The 27,371-nt window shown below is 41.7% G+C and overlaps 1 protein-coding gene across 2 annotated transcripts in view; it reads left to right on the top strand.

Moving 5' to 3' along the window:
* Positions 1-16,069: 16,069 nt before the first annotated feature.
* The window catches only part of PLCB1 (phospholipase C beta 1), a 788,982-nt gene continuing 777,680 nt past the window's right edge, over positions 16,070-27,371 (top strand). For both annotated transcript variants that reach the window (XM_051846235.2, XM_008256382.4), the window contains exon 1: positions 16,070-16,598. In XM_051846235.2, the coding sequence (XP_051702195.1) occupies positions 16,500-16,598 (99 nt within the window). In that variant the 5' untranslated portion in view covers positions 16,070-16,499. The remainder of the gene's footprint in view (positions 16,599-27,371) is intronic.

A 27,371-nucleotide genomic window follows, 5' to 3' on the forward strand; every position in this document is an offset into this window, starting at 1 on the left:
GAAGTTACTCATTGAATAACCCTATCTGGCTACACAACAGAATGAGATGCACTTAATAAGCTCTGCCCATGCCCTTATAGCTTTTATGCAAATTTTTTTCCTCAAATGCTTATAATCAACTGGAAGACAAAGATTATCAGATGTCCACAGGTGAACGTGTCTGGTATGGAAAAATGGAGACACAGCAAGCAGACACTAAAAGCAATCTAGTGAAACATAGACTAGCCATTAGACTTTAAAAATAAACATAGTAGATTAACTTTATGGAAGGAACTGGAAACAAGATCTAGATGCTATGAAAATGATCATTCAGAGAAGAAAAATAACTATAAAATTGAAGATTTGGTAATGAAGAAGAGAAAAAATGAAATATAAGAATTAAAAAGTAAGAAATTGAAAAATAAGAAAAAATCAAAATATAAGAAAAGAAAAGAAAACAAAAGATAAAGTCCTAGAAGATAGTGTTGGTGACCCAATATCCAAAACAAAAGGTATTCCAGAAAGGAAGCAAATGAAGAACTGGAAATAACCAGTGAAATAATTTATGAAAATTTCCTAGAACTATAAAACATCATTTTCTAAATTACAAGGGCCCAATAAGTGTCCAGAACAGAGAATGAGAATAAACCAAATCGATGTCCAGAATTCACATAGATTCAGAATACTGGTGACAAAATGGTAGCTCAAAATGTTTCCAGAGGAAGAAATACTTCTCATGTGAAGGATCAAGAAACACAACCAAACTTCTCAAAAGTAATCCCTTCTAAAAGACATTGAGAGAAAGAAAGCTTCCCAAATTCTGAGAAAATATGACTTCTAAGCTAGAATTTTTCTGTTCAGCCAATTCATCAATTAATCATGAGGATCAGAATAAAGGCATTTTCATACATATCAGCTCTTAAATTTAACCTTCTTTTCACACTTTCTCAGGAAGTCACAGAAGGGTAAACTTAGAAAATCAGAAAATTAAGCACAAATGAAGAAAACCAGAACCAAAAGTTACGGTACAGGAAACACACAAGGAGAATTCTCAGCCGGACTGTGACAGGAAGCTTCTAGATGGCAGTGGTGCAGAGAATCCAGGGCACAAAGAATCCAGCTTAGAGCACAGTATCCACAGAAGGCCTCTTCAAGAAAAAGAGATATTAATACTCATTGTGTTTTAATATATTACAAGGTGCTTTCAACAACTGAAGCTATGTCTGTCTTGAATTATTGGTAAGCACAGAACAAACTGATCAAATGATAAAACAAGGCATACAGAACACAAATATTGAACGGGAAATGAAAAGTAATTATGGCAGTTGCATAACTCAGACTCAACTCTGAGTATGTATATATAGTAAAGAAATATAAAGTATGATAATTATGTATCACATATTATATATAATATTTAACTACAATGTAAACGTGAACATTTTGAGCTAACCAAAATTAAGAAAAATCCATAACCCTGATGGGATAATGAGGGCAACCATGAAAGATGAGAAGAAGGGAGCCGGCACTGTGGCGTAGCAAGTAAAGCCGCTGCCTGCAGTGCCGGCATCCCATATGGGTGCCGGTTCATGTCCCGGCTGCTTCACTTCCAATCCAGCTCTCTGCTATGGCCTGGGAAAGCAGTAGAAAATGGCCCAAGTCCTTGGGCTCCTGCTCCCGCGTGGAAGACCTAGAAGAAGCTCCTGGCTCCTGGCTTCGAACTGGCACAACTCTGGCCATTGTGGCTATTTGGGGAGTGTGCCAGCAGATGGAACACCTCTCTCTCTCTCTCTGCCTCTGCCTCTCTGTAACTCTGCCTTTCAAATAAATAAATAAATCTTAAAAAAAAAAAAAAAGATGAGAAGAGGATGGTGCAAAACAAAGCATTCGCTCTTTTGTTAAAGTCAACAGATAGTGAACAGAATGAAGCATTAAAGTAGTAATATAAGTTTATTATTTAATAAAATGGGGCTAAATGTTGAAAGAATCAACTGGAACAATTGAAAGTACTTATATCTGCAGAGAGAGAACTTGTGTGTGGGTAGAACAGGTGGCTGCTTCTATTTATAAGAAGCTTTGTAGATTTACTTGATCCTTGAAAACTAAGTGTTTGAATGATGTGATGAAAATTAAACGTGAATATTAGAAACAAAGTACTATGAAATTACTCTTAGTGGTTCAGTGTTTCATGAGATAAAGACAAATATTTTTCAAAATAAACACATTTTCAGGAGCTCTTAAACATGCATGCATTCACAAACACGCACATTGACATCACCACCACCACCAACTATTTTCTAGATGTGAAATGTATTTTTTCCGTGAGTACTGCAGTTCTTTGTCTAGCCTCTATCTATAGATTTTATCACACATTTTTGAGAAACCAAACCTGTTAAGCAACTTTACAGCTAAGGCTAGTCAGTCAACAGAAAGCAATGAACCAACCTTCTGCCTCCTTCCTGTCGAATAAAGCCCAAAACACAAATATAGGATACTTTATTACTGGAAAAATGTTTCCCAAAATACACCAAGATAATAATTGGTGTCATCAAATTTATGAAAGCCTTTAACTATATGTGAGATGAGAAATTAAATACGTTCAAAAGGAATAATAATTCTTTAATTAATCTTAATATTTAACAACTTATAATCAGTAATGTCTTTTTTCTGAATATGACTGGACATTATTCTATGAAGATAAAAGTCAGTTCTCATAACACTCAAGCATCATAAAGAAAGGAGGTATTGTGACAAATTAGTCTCTGAGTATGGAAATTAAGCAGCGAGTTGGCCTTCTCATATGGCTTAATGTTGGTATTCCACCATAGTACATGAAAATATGCTCACAAAAATAATAGCGTGAATAACCAGATAATCAGTCCGTTACCTGTGTAATGAATGTGTGATAAAAACAAGGCAAATGGAATACAGTTCTGTGTTATCAGCATGGATTTTTTGCCCAACTTCAGTAGTCCATCAAAGCACAGCACGTTACTCCACAATAAGCAGTTGGCCATAGCTATTCTTTGAAGAATACACATCTCAGGAAATGAGGCTTAAGAGTCTCACCTATGATTATTTTATGTAAAATAAAATAATTGGATTATTTTCAATATCAAGATATTCCTTGATAATTATTGGAACACTAGCGAATCACCTAATTGTGGCATTAACAGATTACACAGGTGGTTCCCAACTCAGCAGTAAATACCAATCCCCTGGGTTTCTGTCTGAAATGTACCCTCTATTAGAGTAATTTTGGGCCAGAGCCCTAGGCTTCTGAGAATCTCCCAAACAATGCTGATACTATTGGTCCATGGATCACCAGTTGGATAACATGGTGCTATGTGGTACCATGAGTTCATTTGCTGGATTTCTAGGTTTCATATGTTCACATGAACAAGAAAACTTAATTATAGAGTCCAATAGATTGCCTATCACACAGTAGGAACTCAACATATTTTGGGTAACTATGCTATTCTTGGGAAAGTATAGAGTAGAAGGAAAGCCCCCAGTGAATAGGCTTAAGTCATATTAATGAAAGGAAGGCTATTAGCTATATATTCATGGTGCAGTTTTATACTTGATATTTTATACTTGAGTTATTTAAATAAAGCCAATGAAAAGTACAATTTTAGTAACTGAATTTCTCAAGTATTTGCAGAGAAGATAAATTTGCACACTTATAAATTAGACACTTCAAACATTCTTTTATGAGGAACCTGTGTTTTGTGAGGTAATTTCCTTAGATGTTTCAGTATCATGGATTTTGCTGTTGTCAGCCTGTCTTTTTGTTACTACATGGTTGTTATGGGCCAAAATCTTATATTCACTTATTTTTTCTAGGTTAGCCAGCTGCCTATCTTCATATATAAAACATATCCTACTTCACAACTGCTGTGTTATGTGGGCTTATTTATTTTTAGTTTTGTTAAGTGGCAGAGAGACAGACAGACAGCTAGAGCTTCCATGGTTTGATTTACTTCCCAAATGTCTGCAATGGCTCAAGCTAGACCAGACCTAAACTGGGAGCTAGGAGCTCAATCCAGATCTACCATGTGGGTGGCATGGACCCAACTTCTGAGCCATCACTTGTTGCCTTCTAGAGTGTGCATTAGTAGGAAACTGGAGTCAGGAGCCAGAGCTGGGTATTTAAACCAAGAACTTCTAAATGTAACACAAGGTCTTTAATCAGTATCTTAACTGCTAGGCTTACTTATTTATAGTATACAAGTACTAGTGGAATTAAGTAGAGCTATATATTTCATGATACAGAAAGATAAATGATGTATCTGTAGGGCACAAAGTGAATGTGAAAGCTTGAAGGAGACAATGCAAATTTCCAGAAACCTGTAAATAATTCCTTATAGTAGAATTGAAATTGACCAACTACACATGGGCCAAATCTAATATGACACTTGTTTTTGAAATAAATATGTATGTAACACAAATATGCTCTTTCATATACATGTTGTCTATGACTATTTTCAGTCTATAGTGGTGGAGTTGAGCAGTCGTGACACAGCGAACACAAAGCCTAAAATATTATTCCTTGACCATTGCTAAAATATTTGCTCATCTTTGCCATGCAACTAAAGATTATATTTTCTTTTTTTAAAAGATTTATTTATTTGAAAGTCAGAGTTACACAAAGAGAGGAGAGGCAGAGAGAGAAAGACAGAGGTCTTCCGTCTGATGGTTCACTCCCCAATTGTCTCCAACGGACAGAGCTGCGCAAATCCGAAGCCAGGGGCCAGGAGCTTCTTTCGGGTCTCCCACGTGGGTGCAGGGGCCCAAGGACTTGGGCCATCCTCTACTGCTTTCCCAGGCATTAGCAGAGAGCTGTATTGGAAGTGGAGAGGCTGGGTCTCGAACCAGCGTCCATATGGGATGCCGGCGTTTCAAGCCAGGGCATTAACCCGCTGTACCACAGTGCTAGCCCCGATAGAATAATTTTTAAAACTTATTTTTTTGAGCAAATGAGGGGGAGAGAGAGACAGAGAGAGAGAGTTGTTCCGTTTGTTGGTTTACTTCCCAAATATCTGCAGCAGCTGGGACTGGATCATGTCAAAGTGAGCCTGGAATTCATTGTGGTTTTCCCAATGGGCCATCACCAATTGCCTTCCAGACTGCAAATTAACAGGAAGCTGGCATTTGGAATGGAGTCACAATTCAAATCAGACAAGCTGATATGGCCTGTGGGCATCCCAAATGGCATTTTAACTGCTGAGCCAAATGCCCACCCCTGGAGATAGCATTATAATGTTCCCTTCATAAGATTAGAAATAATCTGATGGTTGCAAATCTTACCTGTTTCACTCTTTAGAAGATGCAGTGGCAGCATAGCCCAAACAAGAGCATATGACTTGTTAGGAAAGGGAGAGATTCCATTATCATTATTTATAACTGAATTTCTGTTGTATTAACTGCCACCCCAAAAGAAAAGTGACTACTTGTTTTTTTTTTTAATATTTATTTATTTATTTGAAAGTCAGAGTTACACAGAGAGAGAAGGAGAGGCAGAGAGAGAGAGAGAGAGACAGAGAGACAGAGAGACAGAGAGAGAGAGAGAATCTTCCACCCACTGTTTCACTCCCCAGATGGCTACAACTACTGGAGCTGTGCCAATCTGAAGCCAGGAGCTAGGAGCTCCTTATGGGTCTCCCATGCATGTGTAGGGGCCCAAGGAGATGGGCCATCTTCTACTGCTTTCCCAGGCCATAACAGAGAGCTGGTTTGGAAGTGGAGCAACTGGGACTTGAATTGGCCCCTAAATGGGATGCTGGCACTGCAGGCGGCAGCTTTACTCACTACACCACAGTGACGGCCCCAACTACTTGTTTTTGATGTGTTTTCTTTGTAGTAAAAAAATGGAGTATTTTGTTCATCTTGATATCAATGATTTGAAATTTTTATTACAATTTTGAGTAAACCATTTCCAAGTTATTTTTCTTTTAATTTTTTTACATCTGTATTTTCCTTTTCTATCTGTAACAGTATTACCATTTATCGCTTGGCTTAGCTGTTCTTTCCTTCTCCTTCTATATGTTTCTTGTGTACATCTGACACTTAATATGCACCAATAGGGGTAATATATTGTAGGGAAATGCATTTATGTTAAAAATACCTATAGTTACTCAACATACACATGTACTAATTCAATTCAGTTCAATCGATTCACTGCTTTCAACTGTTAACCAGGCACCTGATTTTGTGAATGCAAAGTCCCAACTCATCATTATTATTTGTCTATGTGATTTGATTTGACATTACAAAACTGGGTCAATAATGTTGTAGGATTGTTTATATAAATCTTCACAATTTGGGGGTAACTAGAATAAAATGTCCAAAGACTTGTTCTGCCAATTCCCCAGAATATTGTAATGTTAAAGCCTTAATGCTTAATTGTATTCAAGTGAGTAAAAAATGAAAGTTCCTAGCATCTGTAAATTGCCCTAGATTGACATTAATCATGATATCTGCTTTAGTTATGTAACTATTACAGTAGCAAAAGGCTAATTTTAATAAAATACATCATTGTACAAGCTCCCTCCTTACTCACCCTGACAAATACTTTGAGTATAATTCTTCTCCATGAAAACCAGTGTTTCTGTAATGATCCTAGAGAGGTGTGGGCAAAATCATTTCAAATTCTGGTGGAATGAGTGAAAACCACCAATTACTTCAGGAACAGAACTCAAGATAAATACATGGATAAGAAAAAAAAAGCCATTTTTCCTAATCTGACGACATGGAGGATTGAAAGTCTATTAGAAGACAGATTGGGATCACTTTTCAGTTAAAATTTAAACACCTAAGAATAACTGTGTCTTAATTACAGAGTTCAACCGATAGTACTAGAACAAAAAAATACTAAAAGGGATAAAGTATTACATTGTATTTCAACATTCAGGACAAGGGCTGATCAAGTCACTGTTTCTCATAGTGTCCATTTCATTTCAACAGGTTTCCCCTTTGGTGCTCGGTTAGTTGTCACTGATCAGGGAGAACATACGATATTTGTCACTTTGGGACTAGCTTAATTCACTCAGTATAATGTTTTCCAGATTCCTCCATCTTGTTGAAATGACCGGGTTTCATTGTTTTTGACTGCTGTATAGTATTCTATAGAGTACATGTCCCATAATTTCTTTCTCCAGTCTACTGTTGATGGGCATTTGGGTTGGTTCCAGGTCTTAGCTATTGTGAATTGAGCTGCAGTAAACATTAATGTGCAGACAGCTTTTTTGTTTGCCAATTTAATTTCCTTTGGGTAAATTCCAAGGAGTGGGATGGCTGGGTTGTATGGTAGGGTTATATTCAGGTTTCTGAGGAATCTCCAGACTGACTTCCATAGTGGCTTAACCAGTTTGCATTCCCACCAACAGTGGGTTAGTGTCCCTTTTTCCCCACATCCTTGCCATCATCTGTTGTTGGTAGATTTCTGAGTGTGAGCCATTCTAACCAGGGTGAGGTTAGGGAGGAGATGTACAATTTGGGACATGCTCAATCGGACTTGCCCCAAATGGTGGAGTTAGATACGTGCCAGGGGATTCCCATACAATCCCATCAGGGTTGCATGTACCAATGACATCTCACTAGTCCAAGTGATCAATTTCAGTTCACAATTGATCACACTGATAGGTCTAAGAGTCAAAGGGATCACATAAACAAGACTAGTGTCTGCTAATACTAACTGATAGAATCAAAAAGGGAGAGAACGATCCATCATGGGAAGCGGGATACACAGCAGACTCATAGAATGGCAGATGTCCTAAATAGCACTCTGGCCTCAAAATCAGCCCTTAAGGCATTCGGATCTGGCTGAAGAGACCATGAGAGTATTTTAGGCATGGAAAGCCAAGACACTCTGGGGAAAAAAAAAAAAAAAACAAAAACAAAACCTAAATGAAAGATCTCTGCGAGTGAGATCTCAGTGGAAAAAACGGGGCCATCAAAGAGGAGGTACTTTTCTCTGAAGGGAGGAGAGAACTTCCACTTTGACTATGACCCTGTCAGAATAAGATCAAAGTCAGTGAACTCAAAAGGCTTCCATAGCCTTGGCAACTCATGACTAGAGCCTAGGGAGATTACTGACGCCATAAACAAGAGGGTCAAATTGTTAAGTCAATAACAGGAGTCACTGTGTACTTACTTCTCATGTGGGATCTGTCCTTAATGTGTTGTCCAATGTGAAGTAATGCTATAACTAGTACTGAAACAGTGTTTTACACTTTGTATTTCTGTGTGAGTGCAAACTGATGAAATCTTTACTTAATATATACTGAATCGATCTTCTGTATATAAAGAGAATTGAAAATGAATCTTGATGTGAATGGAATAGGAGAGGGAGTGGGAAATGGGAAGGGTGTGAGTGAGAGGGAAATTATGGGGGGGGGGGCAAAGCCAATGTAATCCATAAACTGTATTTTTGAAATTTATATTTACTAAATAAAAAAAGAGAAAAAAAAAGACAGATTAGAATACAGCAAAATGAAAGCTACCAGTGTTCAGTCAATTAGGGTTACTTGTGGTTGCATAAGATGGAAATCTCACAAATTACTAGGGTTTAAACAGACAGAAATTTATTTTTACTTCATTTAAAATCTAGGTGATCCGGAGGAGGATGGTGGCTGGAAGATCCAAATCCTTCTCTCTGCTCTTCAAGTCTGCTTCTGGGATCTCTTCTCAAGGCCCCCTGTGGCAGGAGCTTCAGTCATCAAGGGGGCATTCCAGGCAACAGGAAGCAGGAAGCAGGGAAGGTGAACAAAACACATCACAATTTCAATGTAAATTGAAGCCCTGCTATTCATGGGTAGTTGGAGATGGAAACTGGAAGCCAGCTAGAAATCTCTAAGAGCCTCTTGAAGAAGTGCCTTTTCTCTTCTTCCTTCATGTGCTTTAAAATGTGCTATGAACACATACAACCATAAATGTAGTAAAAGCATTCACTGATAATCCATAGGGTGAGATGACTCTAGTGAAAATAGACAAAGAAAGAGAAGTCCTGATCTGATAAAAAGTCCTGTTGGTGGTGGTGAAAATTCCTGGAAAAATTCCAAAGGATGGTAATCCATATTTTATAGCTGTTACTGTATCAGAAATGGTAATCAAAATCTTTGTGTAAGAAGGGGAATGGATAAATATACAATTAAACTTCAGCTTCAGTTGGAAGATGATTATTGCCCCAAACCAACCCAAAGGCAAAAAGATTTTTAGAAAATGTGAATCCAGGGGCCGGTTCTGTGGCATAGCAGGTAAGGCCTCCACCTGCAGTGCCAGCAACCCATATGTGTGCCAGTTGAAGTCCCCGCTACTCTACTTCCAATCCAACTCTCTGCTATGGCCTGGGAAAGTAGTAGAAGATGGGCCAAGTCCTTGGGCACCTGCACCCACGTGGGAGACCAGGAAGAAGCTCCCAGCTCCTGGCTTCAGATCGGCATAGCTCTGGCTGTTGTGGCCATCTGGGGAGTGAACCAGCAGATGGAAGACCTCTTTCTCTGTCTCTGCCTCTCTATAACTCTGCCTTTCAAATAAATAAATAAATAAACAAACAAATAAATAAAATATTTTTTTTAAAAAAAGACTATAAAAATGTTTTTAAAAAAAGAAAATGTGAATCCATTCCTAGACAATATATCCAAAAATGTTAGAATAAAAAAGAATTTTCCTTTATATTCTGACACCTACGACTATAGCTATCACTAGAGACATAAACCCTGGCAGTTTTATTTGAAGTGAGAGAGAATTAGGTGCTGATGTTTATTTTTATAGAACAGGGAGATAGGGATCTAGAAAATAAAGCAACACCTGTGTGTTCCTACCACTAGGTCTGTCTGAGGGATAAGAAATGGGAGGGAGGGAAATAGGGGCGGTGAATGATCCTTATCAATCCCAAGGCATCCTTTTATGATCCTGCGTTTTCTGTGAAATCTGCATTTGTCTGAGAGTGTCTCTCCTTAAATATTTTTGGGTATGAGCTTCCAGATTCCTTTTCAAAATCATGTTTACAGCGATCAGCCAGATTTCAATGAAGGCCTTTGCTTTATGTAAAGGGTAAAGTAGAGCTTAAATGAATATAAGGTAATTTTTTTTATTTTTCATGAAGAAAACAAAAAGTCCCACCATTGTCATAGCATAACTAAAGTAATGTGAAAGTTTTTTTAATCTTTTGTGCGACATAAATTAGGGAAATTCAATATGCTATTAAGAAGGGGTTTATTAAATAAGAGCTTCCAGGAGGGAAAAGTGTGACTCTTTTCCATGTGCCACTGATAATTTTAAGACATTTTGTTTTGGATCTCTGCCTATCTCAGTGTTTTACTTGATAACAAACCTCACTGAGTCAGTTCTTGGCAATTTCATAACAATGCATTTCATATTTACATCCAAGATCCATAAACCTAATTATCTCTTATGTTAATGTGAAAAGTAATGATAATAATGATGCCAATGACATTTAGTTCTTGGCTTAGATATCCTATGCATATGTTTCTTATTTACTTAACAGTAATGGACAAGTGCACAAGTCATCAGAGTGACCTCCTTCCATAGAGCTATTCGGAGACTCAGAAGCTCTGCCATCCTCAACAAATGGCTCCCCAGGTCACTGTGGGGGTCATTTCTGTCCCAGTCAGTCAGGGGATGAGTATGGAGTAGCACACAGGGGAGGGTTTTCTATGTCAAATGCTATTTGCTGGAGTCCAGATGCGGCTAATATAAAGCTGATCCTGACTGTTTTTTCTTCATATTTTTCTATTATTCCAAAAAGATGGAGTATCCCTGAAGTTAGATGCAATTATGGATAATTTATTCATAATTGAAAAGAGCTTTTCAATTTTAGAAGGTTAGAGAGGAAAATGGATATGATTTAAGTTTATAGATTTAATGCAAGCAAAAAGAAGTTGACTAAATCACAGACCACAGATGAGGATGCTGTCTTTGAGGACTGAAAGTGTTAATTAGAGCATGTAAAAGCAATAGAGTACTATTTTGGAGTAAATATAAGTGTTTTAACTACTATTGATTAAAACTATGTAACAACGGGCCGGCTCAATAGGCTAATCCTCCACCTGCGGCGCCGGCACCCAGGGTTCTAGTCCCGGTTGGGGCACCGGATTCTGTCCCAGTTGCCCCTCTTCCAGCCCAGCTCTCTGCTGTGGCCCGGGAAGGCAGTAGAGGATGGCCCAAGTCCTTGGGCCCTGTACCCGCATGGAGACCAGGAGAAACACCTGGCTCCTGGCTTCGTATCAGCACTGTGCGCCGGCCACAGAAGCCATTGCGGGGTGGACCAACGGAAAAGGAAGACCTTTCTCTCTGTCTCTCTCTCTCTCTCCACTCTGCCTGTCAAAAACAAACAAACAAACAAAAACAAAACAAAACAAAACAAACCACAAAAGAAACAAAAAACTACGTAACAGGGACTTACATAGCTTGATTTTATTTGATCTTTACAATGACTGTTCAAGATGGCTTAGTGTGGTGGTTAAATTCACAGGCTCTAGGGCCAAACTGCCTGGGCTTGAATTTCCACTTATTAGCTGGAAAATGTTGGTCAACCATTTAACCATTCTCTGATTCAGTTTCTTTATAAGATGGTCAACCATTTAACCATTCTCTGATTCAGTTTCTTTATAAGATGGAGACAGTAATAGCAACTGAATTCATAGAATTAATGTGAATATTAATGTATTAGTAGCATAAAACCCTTAGAGGCATGCATGGTGTATAATCAGTTTTCATTATTATTAATTCTCCATTTACATATTAAGATAATGTATTTTAGAAAGGGTCAGACACATTGCCAATTCACACAGCTACTAATAGATAGAACTGGCTGTGAAAAGGTATATCTATCCAAATCAGAATGCCTGTACTTCATACTATAGCAGGTCTAAAGTAAGCTATGGACTTAAAAGGAACTGGACTACCTATTTACTAGGGAAATTTGAAACATGCATGTTTCATTGTGATTAAAAGTAGGGAGAAACTATATTGTGAGTTCTAGAAATGCCTTTTATGGTGGCTAAGAATCAAGATTCTCAATTCAATATTGTATGACCTCGAGGGGATAATTTTCCTTTCTTTGCCTCAGTTTTGTAATAAGTAAACTCAGGGATAATAATAATATCCACCAGATCAACTGAGAGTTAACAATAAGGTATAAGCACTAAAGACATTTATTACCTTACTTTGTAGGATATCTAGTGATGTTTCAAAGGGTTAAGGACCTCAGGAAGGATCAAGGCTCTTTGCTTCTCTCTACGCTGTTGTCCCCTTATGTACATCCCACACCAGCACTAGACAAAGGACAATGGAATTAATATAATGGATTTAAACCAATCATATTTCACTCCCTGGAAAGAGGAAAAGCCACCTCCCCTACAACATGGTTGCCACTGAACTGAATCAAGATTTGCCTATGGAGAGTGCAGCTGAACTATAAGGGTTCTGTTACTGAGTATCTGGGAAGTGCTTAGCTTACTGCTCTGGCCTACAGTGAGTTCTCAATAAAGCTTAGCTTTGCCAATTCTCAGAGGCCGACATTCCAGAGGGTAATTTTGTGTTCTCATGAAACACAGACCTGCCTATTGTCTCAAAAGCAGAACAGAGCACTGAATTTGATGGATCACAGGCCTTATTCACACAAGTTTGGATGTTCTTACAGGATCCTTTGAACGGTAAACATCTCCACAGTTTAAAAACATTTGTATCTCGTATCCTGGACCAAAGGTAGGGACAATGAGGGAGTTGAACCAAGCTGCTTCAAGCCTCATCCTATGTGTTGAAGGGATTCATTCTGCAGTTCTCTTACATCAAGCTGTTTCACTTTGCTGGCAGAGAAAACTCCTTCAGCCCATGTTTGTTTTGAAGACAAGTGCTGTTCAGAATTCTACAGCTTTCCTTTCGTTTTTCCATTCACACTGCAACAGCTGGGAAGGAAGGAATGCCTGCTGAAATATTCAACCATCCATGGCCAGGATGATGGTGTGTGACAAATGACCCCAACTCACTGGCATTCAACAATGAGCATTTATTGTCATGCTCGTGGTCTGAAGGTTTGGGTTCTGTTAGGTCCAGGATGATTTCCCTTGGACTTTCTTCCAAGCTTCAGATTGTGCCTTGATCTGCCCCATATATCTCCTTGGATCACAGATTTTCTGAAGCATATTTATTTTATGGCAATGATAAGAAACCCAAGAGGGCAAGCCCAATCCTGTGAGCACATTCCAAAGCTTTGCTCATACCACATCTTCAAACATTTCATTGGCCAAAGCAAGTAATATGTTAAACATCAATGGGTTGATCAATACACAGTGTATCTAGTTGAAAATTACATGGTCACAGGGGCTGGCCCTGTGTTGCAGCAAGTTAAGGCCCTGGCCTGAAGCCCCAGCATCCCATATGGGCTGCTCCACTTCCGATCCAGCTTTCTGCTATGGCCTGGGAAGTCAGTAGAAGATGGCCCCTGAACCCACATGGAGATTTGAAGGAAGCTCCTGGCTCCTGGCTTCGGATCGGTGCCGCTCCAGCTGTTGCGGCCAACTGGGGAGTGAACCAGCGGATGGAAGACCTCTCCCTCTCTCCCTCTCTCTCTCTCTCTCTCTCTTCTCTCTGTGTAACTCTTTCAAATAAATAAATAAATCTTAAAAAAAGAGAAAACTATATGGTCACAAGGCAGAATATGTGGACACAGGGTGAGGAAAGGCACAGAGGATAATGATGCAATAAGCCAATCTAACTTCTTGTGTTGCTTACAGCCTATTTCTACTCCCCACCCCAAATTCCTTTTTTAGTAGGCACAGCCCTAGTGTATATTGCCTTCCTAGCCACTCTCATAACTAAAAACTATATGCCCTATAATCATTCAAGTGGATAAGAAAGAGACTGAGAGAAAAAATGGGAAAAGCTGGGTAACCTGGTAGAATCATTTGTGAAGACAATAAGAACTGGAGTCCCGGAAGCATAGATTTGTTACCATCTAAAGTGAAGAAACACAATGGGAGAATGAAAACGGTGCCTTCTGTGAGGTAACTATCACGCTACCGCCACCAGTGAGAGGGATTATGGATGGTGCAGTCAGGTTTTAGTTTAGGAATCAAAAAGAAATAAGCCAGTCTTTAATGAAGTTCTTGATAGGAAGTGGCTCCCAGAGATAGCAGGAGTCAGAGACCTTGCTCATCAGACTATCCACAGTGATTATAATAGTGCCTAGTATATAGCTGGTGATCAATAAATACACTGTGAATGTACTGAAATATTTAATAACAAATGTCTCCATTGGATATTTGATAATCTTCTGACCAAATTTATACACATTCCCTTGGAAACTCTAGTGGCACAGGACCAGGAGCAGAAAAACTTAAGAAGTCATGTCTTTGCTGAAGTCCTTGGCACAGTAGACTAAGCCTCTGCCTGGGGCACCAATCTGTGTCCCCGGCTCCTCTTCCGATCTAGCTCTCAGCTTGTGGCCTGGGAAAGCAGTGGAAGATGACCCAAGTACTTAGGCCCCTGCATCCCACTCCCTCCCGTGGTAGACCCAGAAGAAGCTCCTGGCTCCTGGCTTCTGGCTTCCGGTTGGCCCATTTGGGGAGTGAACCAGTGGATGGCAGACCTTTCTCTCTCTCCCTCTCTGTCTGTAACAGTACCTCTCAAACAAATAAATAAATCTTAGAAAAAAGAAATCATGTCTGTTTTTATCATTTTTCATAAGCTGTTTCTTATTTTTAAAGATAACACTTTTTTGAAATATGATTTACTTTCAATGAAAGACACTCATTTTCGGCGTCCAGTTTTGACTTTTGACAATGGGAGACACACACAATAAAGAACTTTTCCATCTTCTCAAAAAGTTCCGTGGTGCGCTCTTTCATGCCCACTTCCTGCCACGGGCAACTGCTGATCTGCCTTGTGTCTACATGGACTATCTTGCCTTTTCCAGAACTCTTAACAAATGGAATCACGCAGCACGCAGTCTATTCTCTCTACTAACCTTAAAGCCTGTATGATCCATCTGTGTTCTTGCACGCCCTTCCCTTTTTTTGTTGCGGAATAATATTCCATTGTTCCGGGATACCACAAGGTGTTTATCCATTGGACTGGCGGTTGACGTTTGCAGTTTCTAATTTGGGGCTATTATGAAGAACGCCACGACCATTGTTGTACATGTCTCTGCGGACACAGGCTTTCATTTCTCTCGGGCAAACACCTAGGAGCGGCATTTCGGGGTTGCGAGAAGTAAACGTTGAACTTCCGAAAAGAGACTGCTCTCCAAAGCATCTTTCTCATTTTTATACTCCCTCTAGCAGCGGAGGAGAGTTCCAGTTGCTCCACATCCTCTCCCTTGCATTATCCCTCTTTACAATTTTAATCTATTTTCCTTCTTTCTTCCCTGCTCCCTCCAGGAATGTTTGTTGACTGAGTTAAAAAAATTCCCTAGACCTGTTTCTAAGTGAGCAAGTTTCTATGAAAATCTCTGTCTCACACACTCAGAGAAGGCGGGGGAGGGGAGTCCTCCTCTGCCCCTTGGGAAACAACCTTGGGTTCCCTGAGGCAGGGCTTTCTCTCTGGAGCACAACTGAACCTACCCGTTTGCCCCCGCTTCAGCACCGCGCGCTGCGAACTCTCAGGCGCGCCCAGGTTGCACTGACAGCTCTCACTCCAAGCCTCTCAGCTGCTCTCTTCTCTGCTGCTGAAGAACCATTCTCTTCCCGAAAAGCTGTTTTGTGGCTGGCGCTGGAGAGCTCCAGGAAGAGCGAGAAGCTGGGGGGTTGTCTGTTCCCGCGCAACGGCCCCCTCCTCCCACCCGCTTAGGTTCCGAAGACGCTCCCGGGCTCACGCCAAGTTCCCTAGAAAACACCCCCTGCACGGCGCGGCTCCCGGACATCCCCGGCGCCCCGGCGACCCGGGCACGGGGCATGCTCAGAGGGCGCGCCGAGGCGCAGGCGTTGGCTGCAGTGGGGCCCGGGAACCGGGAGGTGCCGCTGCGTCCCCGCTTCCCGGCGTCTGACCCAGCGCGCAAAGTTGGGCTGGGAGCCGCGGGGGGAAGGAAGGACCGAGCGAGCAAGGGTGGCGGGGAAGGGGGGGCGGGAGGCGGAGGGAGGAGGGGAAGGAGCAGGGAGGGGGGGCGCCGAGCGTGTGTCACTCGCTCGCTCCCTCTGTGTACAGAGGATGTGCTGAATGGTGCGCTTTGAGGCGGCGGCGGCGGCGGAGGAGCAGGAACCAGCGGCGGCTGCCAACCTCGGCCGCCCAGCTCAGCTTCCTTGCTTCCGAGGCTCGGATCCACCCAGGGCTCCCGACCCCGTGTCCCGCCCGGGGCATGGCCCGGCGTTGCGCCCCCGCGCGCCCCGCCTGCTGAGCGGCGCCAGAGCGAGGTGCGGAGGCCAGGAGGCCGGGGGAGGCCGGCTGTGGAGCAGAGTCGAGCGGCTCCGGAGCAGAAAAAGGAACCCGCGCCCGGAGCCCCGCGCTCCGCGCCCCGTCCCTGCCGCGCTCGCCCGGGCCGCCCGGAGCCCCGATGAGCCCAGATGGCCGGGGCTCAACCCGGAGTGCACGCCTTGCAACTCAAGCCCGTGTGCGTGTCCGACAGCCTCAAGAAGGGCACCAAATTCGTCAAGTGGGATGATGTAAGTAGTGGGGCGGCCCGGCCCGGCTCGGGGCGCGGGCCGGGGCACCGGGCAGGGCGGGTGGCGTGGGGGTGGGGCGAGGGGCGCGTTATGCAATGGGCGCGCGGACAGCGGGCAGGGGCGGCATCGGGGCGCACAGGTTGGCATCTGCTGAGGCGATGGCAAGGAGCAGGCGCTTTGCGCGCGCTTCTGTCTCCTCCGGATTTAGTAGTTGACATCCCTGCTGGGTCCAACGGGCACCCACTGAAGATCTCCAGTCTTTGGGACCAGCGGGGCGGGACGGGTTTCGCTTGCTGTGTGATGCTGAGAGTTTGGAAAGTGAGGAGTGTGAAGTTGGGTCCAGCTGGAAGGCACCGGGTGTGAACAAGTCGCGCCCTCCCCTCCCTCGGACGCAGCCCTTGTTACCGCTGTTGCTGGATTTCAGGGAGGTTCGGTCCCGGAGTCCCAAAGTATAGGTGTCTGCTGACCTTGCCCGCTCTTTGATGGGAACCCATGCGGCCAAGGGCGCAGCGGTCCAGCCGACAGGTGGTCGTTGATGCCAAACTTTAGCGCCTGGCTCCGGAGTGAGGGACCCGGAATGGCAGAGGAAAACACAGCTGGGGAGTCAGTGAGCAGAAGCTGGGGGCACTTGCGGAATTCAGGATGGCTCCGGGGGCCTAAGGAGAGGCAAGAGAGGGCGAGTTTTTTGAGAACTGAGCTGGCTAACGCCTTCACTTGCTAAAGACACATCAAGACTTTACCACACGACTTACCTTCATCTTTTGTTAGGTAGGCTAGAGCCTAACTCTGTTCCCACCCCCCACCTCCCGGTATCCAAGGTGTCCAAAGCTTCACATGCAGTCCAGACCCCAAGACTTTCAATGAGCTGCCCTTGCCGGCCTTCCAACATGTGCATTAGTAAATGGGCTGAAAACCTCCCAATCTTGGGATGGAGGTGTCATTCAAAAGACTTGGTAAGAACAACAGCTGGAGTAAGCCCGAGGTGCCAGGATCTAAAGAAATTTAGGTCCCAATGACTAATGTGTCTCTTAATCAGGAGGAATTATAGGAGAATGAGGTGTTCTTGCTGAAAAGGTTTTCCACCTGGTAAATTATAGCCTGTTATTCTCCAGGGTGTTTTTTTTTTAATCTTCCTAAGCCAATTTCCAGTGTCTGAAAACAATTTAAATATTCCAGGTAGCAAATCCAATTACTTTGCTGAGTGCATCTGAGTCTATATTTTGTCCACTTGGAAGCACGAACGGAACTTGGAGAATGAGCCACAGCTTCCTTGAAAGCTCATGCCAATTATTAAACGCTGCAGGCAAGGATGTAAACATGCATCTTTCCACTGGGGCTTCACACCTTTGTCCTTTTTGTCCCAGGCTCATTGGAATGAATGTTTTTGTAAATGCAATAAAAATCTAAAATGGAATAAATTCAGACACAGATTTAAATGCTCTGTTTGTGTCAAGGGAAAGATAGCAGATAGAATGCAATTTAACAGCTAATAAAACATCCTTGTCCATCTTGAAATCCTTGAGCAGGGACCTAATGTGATATGCACTTACCAAGAGCGCGAGGGGAGAGTGGCAAGATCACAAAGAGAGGTTGCAGAATAAAGAAGGTAGTTTCACTATACGCACTGGATATCTTTTATAGAAATGATTTTAATCCATCTTTTAAATAATTCTCCATAATTTCCTATGTAGGAGAAATTGGCCAGTGCCACTTTGGGAATGCAGGTCTTTTATGAAAACGCATTTTTCTATATCCAGGTAGATGACTTTTATTTTGTGTCTTTATGTAACATAATGCTTGCTCACCTATCAGTGCTAGCCCTAAGCTACATCCTGAAGTAATGAAGAAAGTAGACACAAACCCTGGTATTATGGACCTTACATGCCAAAAAGAGACAAAAACAATTAAGAACATCAAATGAGAGAGGGTATGAGTTGAATGATAACTGGTCAAATGCCTGGAGAAAGACGAGGGCAAAACAACTCCCTCTGAGCTTTGCAGCAGTGAATTTCTGAGGAAGACCTCCAGGAAGGATGTAGGTGTTAAGGAGACAGCCAGTAAACTCTCAGGTTTTTCGTATTTCAATTTATGTTTATTATTATTTTTTATTTTTATTTATTTGACAGGCAGAGATATAGATAGTGAGAGAGAGAGACAGAGAGAAAGGTCTTCCTTCCGTTGGTTCACCCCCACCAGATGGCCACTACAGCCGGTGCTGCGTAGATCTGAAGCCAGGAGCCAGGTGCTTCCTCCTGGTCTCCCATGTGGGTGCAGGGGCACAAGCACTTGGGCCATCCTCCACTGCCTTCCTGAGCCACAGCAGAGAGCTGGCCTGGAAGAGGAGCAACCAGGACTAGAACCCAGTGCCCACATGGGATGCTGGTGCCGCAGGCGGAAGATTAACCAAGTGAGCCACGGTGCTGGCCCTCAATTTATGTTTTAAAAATTATTTTATTTATTTGGGGAGGGAGAGACAGAAAGAGAGAGAGAGAGGGAGAGAGAGAGAGTGAAAGAGAGAGAATACACATGCCCTTATCTTCTGGTTCACTCCCCAATGTTTGCAGGTCTCTTTAAAGTGAAATCCTAGACTGCACCCAGAAGTCAAATAGTCTGGAATGCGATGAACTGTCATGCAAGTTATTTGGCTCTCAGTGTCCGTGTTCTGTGGAATAAGAGACCCAGCCCTCCTAAGGGTTGCCTATATCATCCCCAGATACCACCTGCTGTACTCTCCCCAGCTTGGGTGTGCTCTTCTGGTATCAAACCAAGTCCAGGCTATCTAGCTATTTTTACTGTGCCCTTAGTGAGAGTGTGTGTTGATGACAGAAGATTCTCTATACCTATTTCATGTAATAGCTGGGAAGAGCTAGAAGGAGAAGTGGTGCTTCTTACCGGGGTGTGCATCAGAATCATATGGAGGACTTGCTAACAAATTGGTGGGTCCAACTCTCTGAAATATTTTATAAAGTGTTCCTGATGCCCAGCCAGGCTTGATTCAGATCCATACTTTTTTTTTTTTTTTTTTAGATTTCATCTGCTTCTAGTGTAGTTGTTGAAAAGGGAAAGGAGACCGGCACCGCGGCTCAATAGGCTAATCCTCCACCTAGCGGCACCAGCACACAGGGTTCTAGTCATGGTCGGGGCGCCGGATTCTGTCCCGGTTGCCCCTCTTCCAGGCCAGCTCTCTGCTGTGGCCCGGGAGTGCAGTGGAGGATGGCCCAAGTCCTTGGGCCCTGCACCCGCATGGGAGACCAGGAGAAGCACCTGGCTCCTGGCTTCGGATCAGCATGGTGCGCTGGCTGCAGCGCGCCAGCCGTGGCGTCCATTGGAAGGTGAACCAACGGCAAAAGGAAGACCTTTCTCTCTGTCTCTCTCTCTCACTATCCACTCTGCCTGTCCAAAAAAAAAAAAAAAAAAAAAAAAAAAAAAGGAAAGGAAAGAGAGAAGCTTTCTGAGAGGCCACCTGTTTCACTTTGTGGTTTTGCACACTTATCACCTCTTTCATTTGATGTTCTTAGCCACGTTTGCATCCTCCAGCATGTAAGTTCTGTAATAGCAGGGATTTTGTGTGTTTGGCGCCTACTTTAAGAAATACCTCAGGGATGCATCCCCATCTGCTTGTGTAGAGGAAAAGTAAATGCTAGAGACAACTTAAAATCTCTCGAATAGCTGGTCTTGCTTTAAGACTATAGAACCCGGAAAACTCATAAACAGAGTCTCAGTGTCTCATCAGAAAGCAAAACATGTAGCAGGCCATTGAAAACTGGTGAGTGTGGGGTAATATAGGGTTATGAAGAACTTATCTCCTGTTCCATTACTGACTGAAGTGCTACAATCACTGGTCCTATTGTCCGGTTAACAATAGAAGTGCCAGGTGTCACCTGAAGGGTGCAGTGCTGTGCACTTTTGGCTACCTACAAGGTCTTGGTAAGGCTGTGGGTTCTCTACATGTGGTAGTTACAACTCTGACCTAGGTACTAACAAACTACAGAGGACAGAGACCTGGAGACACCCTGCCGTACTAGGCCAGGCATTAACCTTTTTGCTGCCTGATCCTGGGGAGTTCTGGGGGTCCCCTGGGCCTGTAGGCAAGTGGGTGGGGGGTTGGTATTTTTCATTGTTTTGAAACTAATAATGGTATCTGTGATCTCCTCCTCCTGAACTCAGCAACCAGCTGCAGGAATGACCTGTCATGACTACCTGCTGCACTAGTGATATTAAAGGGTACCGCTTTCTATCCTTGCTCTCATTTTGCATTTTGCATGTTATCACGGTGTGATGGTGGGAGATAGGTGTAAACGGCTATGGGCACTATGGGAGAATTCTGGTGCAATACACACTGGAAGGGAGCTACTTTCTCTATATGGAGATGCAAAGATTGTGAGATTGGCCCCTCTCTCTGCTGGAACTTGGCTTTACTTTATATTGGGCCTGACATGGAAGGAAATAAGGACCAAAACCTGCTACACAACCCCTGATTAGCCCTAGTTTTCCATGCTGGGACCATGTCTTTGTCTTTGGGAGGTGGAAGGGCTTTCATTTGTTTGTTCTTTCTTTTTCTTCACTATTACCTTTCAAATTCAAATGTTACTGTGGGCGAGTGGCTTAATATATTCCAAACTCAGTTTCCTCAACTGCTATATGTAAATTGTAATATTTCCTACCTTGCAGAACAGTTCTTTAGGTTAAATAGGCAAATGCATGAAGATTACTTTGTACAGTGCCTGACACATGAGAAATGATCAATAAAATGTTCTAAAAAATTGCTCCCCCAAAGTAACAGGACCACCTTTATCAAGGTGGTCAATGTGCAAAAAAAAAAAAAGGGTGTTTTATTCTATTTGTGTGAGAAATTCAGATCTTATTTCCATTCCCTTTGATGTGGTCTTGATTTTGTATTTTATGATTTAGAGAAAAAAATTAGGCTTTTACCTCCCTTTAAAAATTTCAGCTGTTTCAAAGGAAGTGAATCTAAATAATTCCAAGTAGTACTTACTCGCCCTAAAGTAAGTCAATTTACTAAACATACAAAAGTTTCTTTCCACTTAGATTCTATATATGTAATCTCACATTGTACATCCTGTCTCATGTGCATAATCCAATGTTAAAAAGTCAGAGTTGTTAAAGTAAGTTTGAGAAGGAATCTGAAGAAGCTCAGAGGTTTGGATTTGCATTAATGCTTCTATCCCAGAGAAACCGCACAGCTAGAACAGCATCCTACACACACGCTTCGTTAGCACTTCTGCATAATGTGGAATCTGAAGTTCCAGTTTCCCAAATGATGACAAGATGACACTGACAGGACTAAGAAGGGAGCAGAAGGGAAGGGCTTGTGAGATGGGGATTCAGCAGCATTCACTTTGTAAAAGCTGTGGGAAATAGGGAAGAAACAGCCTGAATCTGTAGCTGGTAGATTAGGATTGGGTTTCCTGCAGGGACAGATTGGAAGATTGGAAGAGTAGCAGGTGCCTTTTCCAGAGCCACTTAAATATGCCCAGATTTTCCATTTTTAAAAGTACAATGAGCTTTGCGTTTCTCATTGACAGTCAGTAATTACTGTAAACTAAGTGTAAGAATATAACTTTTTCCAAGTGAGTCAATAAAGTATATTAAGCTTTTTTTTTTGTTCCAGTGTTATATACACACCCCAAACACATAAATCATGGGTGCAGCTGGATCGATTTCATAAGTGAACCCTCCCATGTCACCTGCACAAGGTCAGGAAACAGCATCAGCAGCCATAGACGTGCCCGATCATTCCTGCCCGACTCCCCACAGTCTGTACCTGGAGTAACTGTTATCCTAACTCCAGAGATTGGTTTTGCTTGTTTTTAATCTAATAAAGCTATTTTTATTTTTGAATGAAAACTTAGTAATACCTCTTCAGCCTGAAGCATTTTTATTATTGCCAAATTGACTCTCTTGAACAATATCAACTAAAGTAACTATCCTCAGTTGTGATGTCCCTTGATTAAATCCTAAGTCCTTATCTGTCCCAAGGTAAAGTCTGGGAAGTGCAGCAGGTGTTGTATATGCCCTGAAGGACGAAACAGTTAAACTAGTAATTTAGCAAGGAAATTTAATGCCTTTAGGCTGTTATTGGCAAGGCAAAGAAGATTCCTGCAGTGCTGTTGACAGAATGTTTCTCTCATAGTCTTTTTCTGTGGATTTGTTTTGCTCTTTAAAACATTTTAAAATTTTTATTATTTCATTTTGTTTCTTAAAATGTTTATTTGTGAGTAGGAGAGGAAGGGAGGGAGGGAGAAAGAAAGAGGGAGAGAGGTGGGGGAAGAGAATGGGGAGAGAGAGAAAGAGAGAAAGAGAAAGAGAAGAGAGAGAGAGAGAGAGAGAGAGAGAGAGAGAGAGAGAGAGAGAGAGAGAGATATGAGAATGCTCATCCGCATTCACTCCTCAAATGCTGGCAACAGCCAGGGCTGTATCAGGCTGAAGCTAGGAACCCAGAAAGCAGTCTAGATCTCCCATGAGGGAGGCAGAAGCCCAGTTACTTGAATCATTATCAGCTGTCTCCTAGAGTGTTTTGGCAGGTAGCTGGAGTAAGGAACCAGAGCTGGGAATTGAGCCCAGGTACTCTGATGTGGGATGCAGGTGTCTTAATCACTAGGCTAAATGTCTGCTCTCTCTCATTTTATTTTTACATCTTAAAAATTGAGGTGAAATTTACATAAAACACAATGATTTTTTAAAAACATTTAGTTTACCTATTTGAAAGATAGAAGTTTTAGAGAGGAGGATAGATGGAGAGAGAAAGATCTTCCATCTTCTGCTTCACTCCCCAAATGGTCTCCATGGTTGGGACTGAGCCAGACCCATCTGGGTCTCCCCCCAGGATGCCAGGGGCCAAGCACTTGGAACATCTGCTGCTGCTTTCCCAGGTGTACTAGCAGGGAGCTGGATCTGAGACAGAGGATAGGGGACCTGAACCAGCACATCGGTGCGGGAAGGCCAGCTTATGCCTCTGTGCCACAATGCTGGCCCCAGAATTAATGATTTTAAAGTAAACAATTCAGCAACACCTAATAGGCTTCCAGTGTTGTTCTAACAACATCCCCATCTGGCTGCATAACACCTGAGGCTGACATTTCCTACCTATGGTGCATTAGGATACTTGGCTCTGTCTATTAGCATATCTTGAATAGTTCCCTTGAATGGTTAGCCTATCAATAAATAGCTTCAAATTATATTTACCTGCAGTGATATTTAAATGGAACAGAACATTTTGCTTTTTTAAGTTGAACTTGGTAACCTGTAGTTAAATGTTTCCTTATCAGAATTGTTTCATGTTATCATGAACCAGAAGTGCCAGCAGAAAATGGAATGGGGTTGATTGTGGATTGTTGACTAATGCTATGGGTCTCCACTTAAATAACAAATCCTTAGTAACTGGACATGTTGGCTTTCCTGTTGCCTGAGCTAATATTAGGTTCATTTGGCCTTTTAGATCCTATCATAAATTCCGTATGCTCAGACAAATTTCACAGTCTATTCCATTTAATCCTTTTCCTGTCTATTCCAGGTCTGATCCCCTAAAAAGAGCCATGTGCATATCAGTAGGTGAAGCAACTAGAAATATACCAGTGAGGTCATTTGCACTGAAGGAGCCATCAATTTTTTATCAAAAAATTAAGTGAAATAGAACATAAGTGATGATCAAACTCTTTGAAGTTTTTTTTTTTTTGTTGTTACCCTCTCATTAAGGTCTAATATTTCATTTTTAATTGCCATGTGTTAATTTCAACTTCAGAAATTTTTGGTTTTCACTTGTATTATGAAAGTCTAAGTATATGTGGTAATCAAAGGTAATTCATTCTATACATCTATCAAGGAACTGAATTACTTTTAATAATAATTTACAACTGAGAAACACTTTTATAAAATAAGGAAAGATGGACATTTTGTATTAAAACAGAATTAAAAGCATCCTACATCTGTTTTTCATTTCAAGAGCTTTATTTTTTTAAAGATTTATTTATTTATTTGAAAGGCAGAGTTAGAGAGGCACAGGCAGAGAGAGAGGTCTTCTATCCTCTGGTTCACTCCCCAGATGACCACAATGGCTGGAGCTGTGCCTAACCGAAGCTAGGAGCCAGGAGCTTATTCCAGGTCTCCCACGTGGGTAAAGGGACCCAAGGACTTGGGCCATGTTCCACTGCTTTCCCAGGCCACAGCAGAGAGCTGAATTGGAAGTGGAGCAGCGGAGACTCAAACCGAAGCTTGTATGGGATGCTGGTACTGCAGGCGGCGGCTTCACCTGCTAAGCCACAGAGGCAGCCCCTCAAGAGCTTTTAAAATCATAATGTTTTCTTTTATTCCTTGAAGATTTATGAGCAAGGGACCAGTTAGCAAGCAAACACTTTCATCTGAACTAGTCATGGTGGATGACAGCATTGATATCTAGAAGATTAAGAGATTATTTTATCATAAAAAGAAAACTTTGGAACTTTTGCATTCAATACATATTGGAAAGTTAGTTTTGCTCATTTTACAGAAAAATCTATATGAACTCAAGAATAGGAAGGCTACAGAGCAAGTATGAAGCTGGTCTAGTAGACTGAGGAAAACAATGAAGGATGCTAACCATGATCTCCATCAGGTGGCTGTGTTGGAGATGGTTGAGTCTCAACAACCCCTTCTTGCATCAGGGAAGAAGGACTTTGTGTAAGTCAGCGTCTGGGGATTTAGAGCTGTGGTTACTAGACTCCCTTGAGGCTAACAGTCTGGCTGAAAATTAAGTTCCTCCAAATAGATGATGCCTGTATATATGAAGTTTGAACATTAGAAATGTGATCGAGGCTGCCTTCCTTCATTTTTATTTTTATTTTTTGGTTTGTTTTTACAGATGCATGGACTGTTGAAGAAGTGGCAGCTTCTGTAATAATTCTCCAGTGTCTCTGAGAGGCATTGGTGACAATGGCCATTCCTTGTTTTCGGCTTACTCTTCCCTTGTCTTGAGCCACGCTGGCACATTTGGATTCCAGTAGTTCCTTTTTGATTTCTCATCTTTCTGAGTGTGGTAGTAGCAATAGCTCTCCTCATAGTTCAGTACTACCATGTTCTGTGATCATTCAGGCAGACCGTACCTGCAGTCTGGTTCTCTAACCCTTCCAGTGATTCTATCAAGGGTTTAATTTTCTGCATTAAGTCCTTTAATGTTTGAAGTTCCAGAAAGGTTTCTATTTCCTGAAGTAAAGCCTCCCCGATATAGCCTTTTATGGCTTCAGGATTTCATGACTTTTAGTCTTTATGGACAATAATCATCTAAATATCCTATATAATTTTCTCCAATATTACATTTAAGTAAAAGGGAATTTTGTTTTGATATTGCCTCTGTAATTTAATATTGAGAGTAATCCTTATAATGCACTATTATTTATATTCACCACCATGAAACAGATCTTGAATGGTAGGAAAAGTGCAAGTGCTCTTCCTATTCACATAGAAGTAAATTGAGGCTAGGGAGTTAGTGATTTGCCCTAGGATTCACAACTCATTAGATCTAGAATCACAGTTTAAAACTAGATCTTACAATTAAATTCATCCACCATGATGTCCCTACACAGGCTCCTTTTGGTAACAAAGAACTTTATTAACAGAGTTTCAATGAATGCAAATTGAGTCATTGAGTTTTTCAAAGAATCTCCCTGATTTTGGGATTCATGAAAATGAAGCTAAGTCCTTACTCACTTATTTGGCTAGTGTCTTTAAAATAGCTATTTTCATGGGATATATACCCAAAGTCCATTTTTGTCTACCCTATGCAGAATGTGGAAACATAGGAAAACTTCATTACTGCTTTGAGGTACAGAGGTCACTGTATGCTTTAAAGTCTATAAATGTTCTACATCACTCATTGTAGAAATATGCATACATAAAGACAGGTATTTGTAATGGTGTTAAAACAAGGGTCATTTTCTTCATTGTATAGTAAGTGACACTTTTGTATCTAGCAAATGCCATTACATGCACTACTACATTTTTTTCTTTTTCTAACATAATTGCAAATGTTGGCTTTTGCTTAATTGCTAGTAAGGTGAATCCATGGTTTCTCCTGGTAATCATGGATTATGGAAAACTAAGGATATGGTAGGCATGATGCAGTGTGGTGAGTCTGTTTGCTCCCAAACAAGAGTGTCTTGGACAGCAAAGTAATATCAACCCAGAGGCCAGATTTAGATTACCAGTGCAGGTAGATTGATATGCCTCATCTTTATTATAATTAGACTGGGCTCCCAGAGAGCTACGGCTTTGTGCTATTCATCTTTTTGCCTTATGTGAAATACCACACCTGACATTTGGTAGGTGCTGGTGCTCAGGGAAGATCTGTGAAATGAAGGGATGATCTGGTGTGTGTCTGGCCCACATGGGTTCACAGAGAGGAGTGCATATCCTTGAGGCAGACCTGGAGGGTGGTCTTGCTGTTGAGAGACCTTCCTTACCATCCTAGTGCTACTTGGCAGTGGTTGGAAAGCCATGTTCCATGGTCTCTGAATCATCTGAAATATCCCAGAGCTTTAAAGAATCCTGTGGCCTTCTTAAATAGGGTTTCTCTGTGTTGAGTTTGAGAGTTAAAATGCTTGTTGGTAATATAGAACTGACTTCTGTCTCAGCACTGATTTTCTTTAAGGTCTAAATAGTGCTTAACTTGAGTATATACTAATTTTTGAGTCAATATTGGTTAGAAATGGTGACCTTTCTCTCTGTCTTTCTCTCTCACTGTCTGTAACTCTACTTGTCTAATAAATAAAAATTGGCTCA

This window comes from Oryctolagus cuniculus, chromosome 11, assembly GCF_964237555.1.
Source record: "Oryctolagus cuniculus chromosome 11, mOryCun1.1, whole genome shotgun sequence".
Lineage (NCBI taxonomy): Eukaryota > Metazoa > Chordata > Mammalia > Lagomorpha > Leporidae > Oryctolagus > Oryctolagus cuniculus.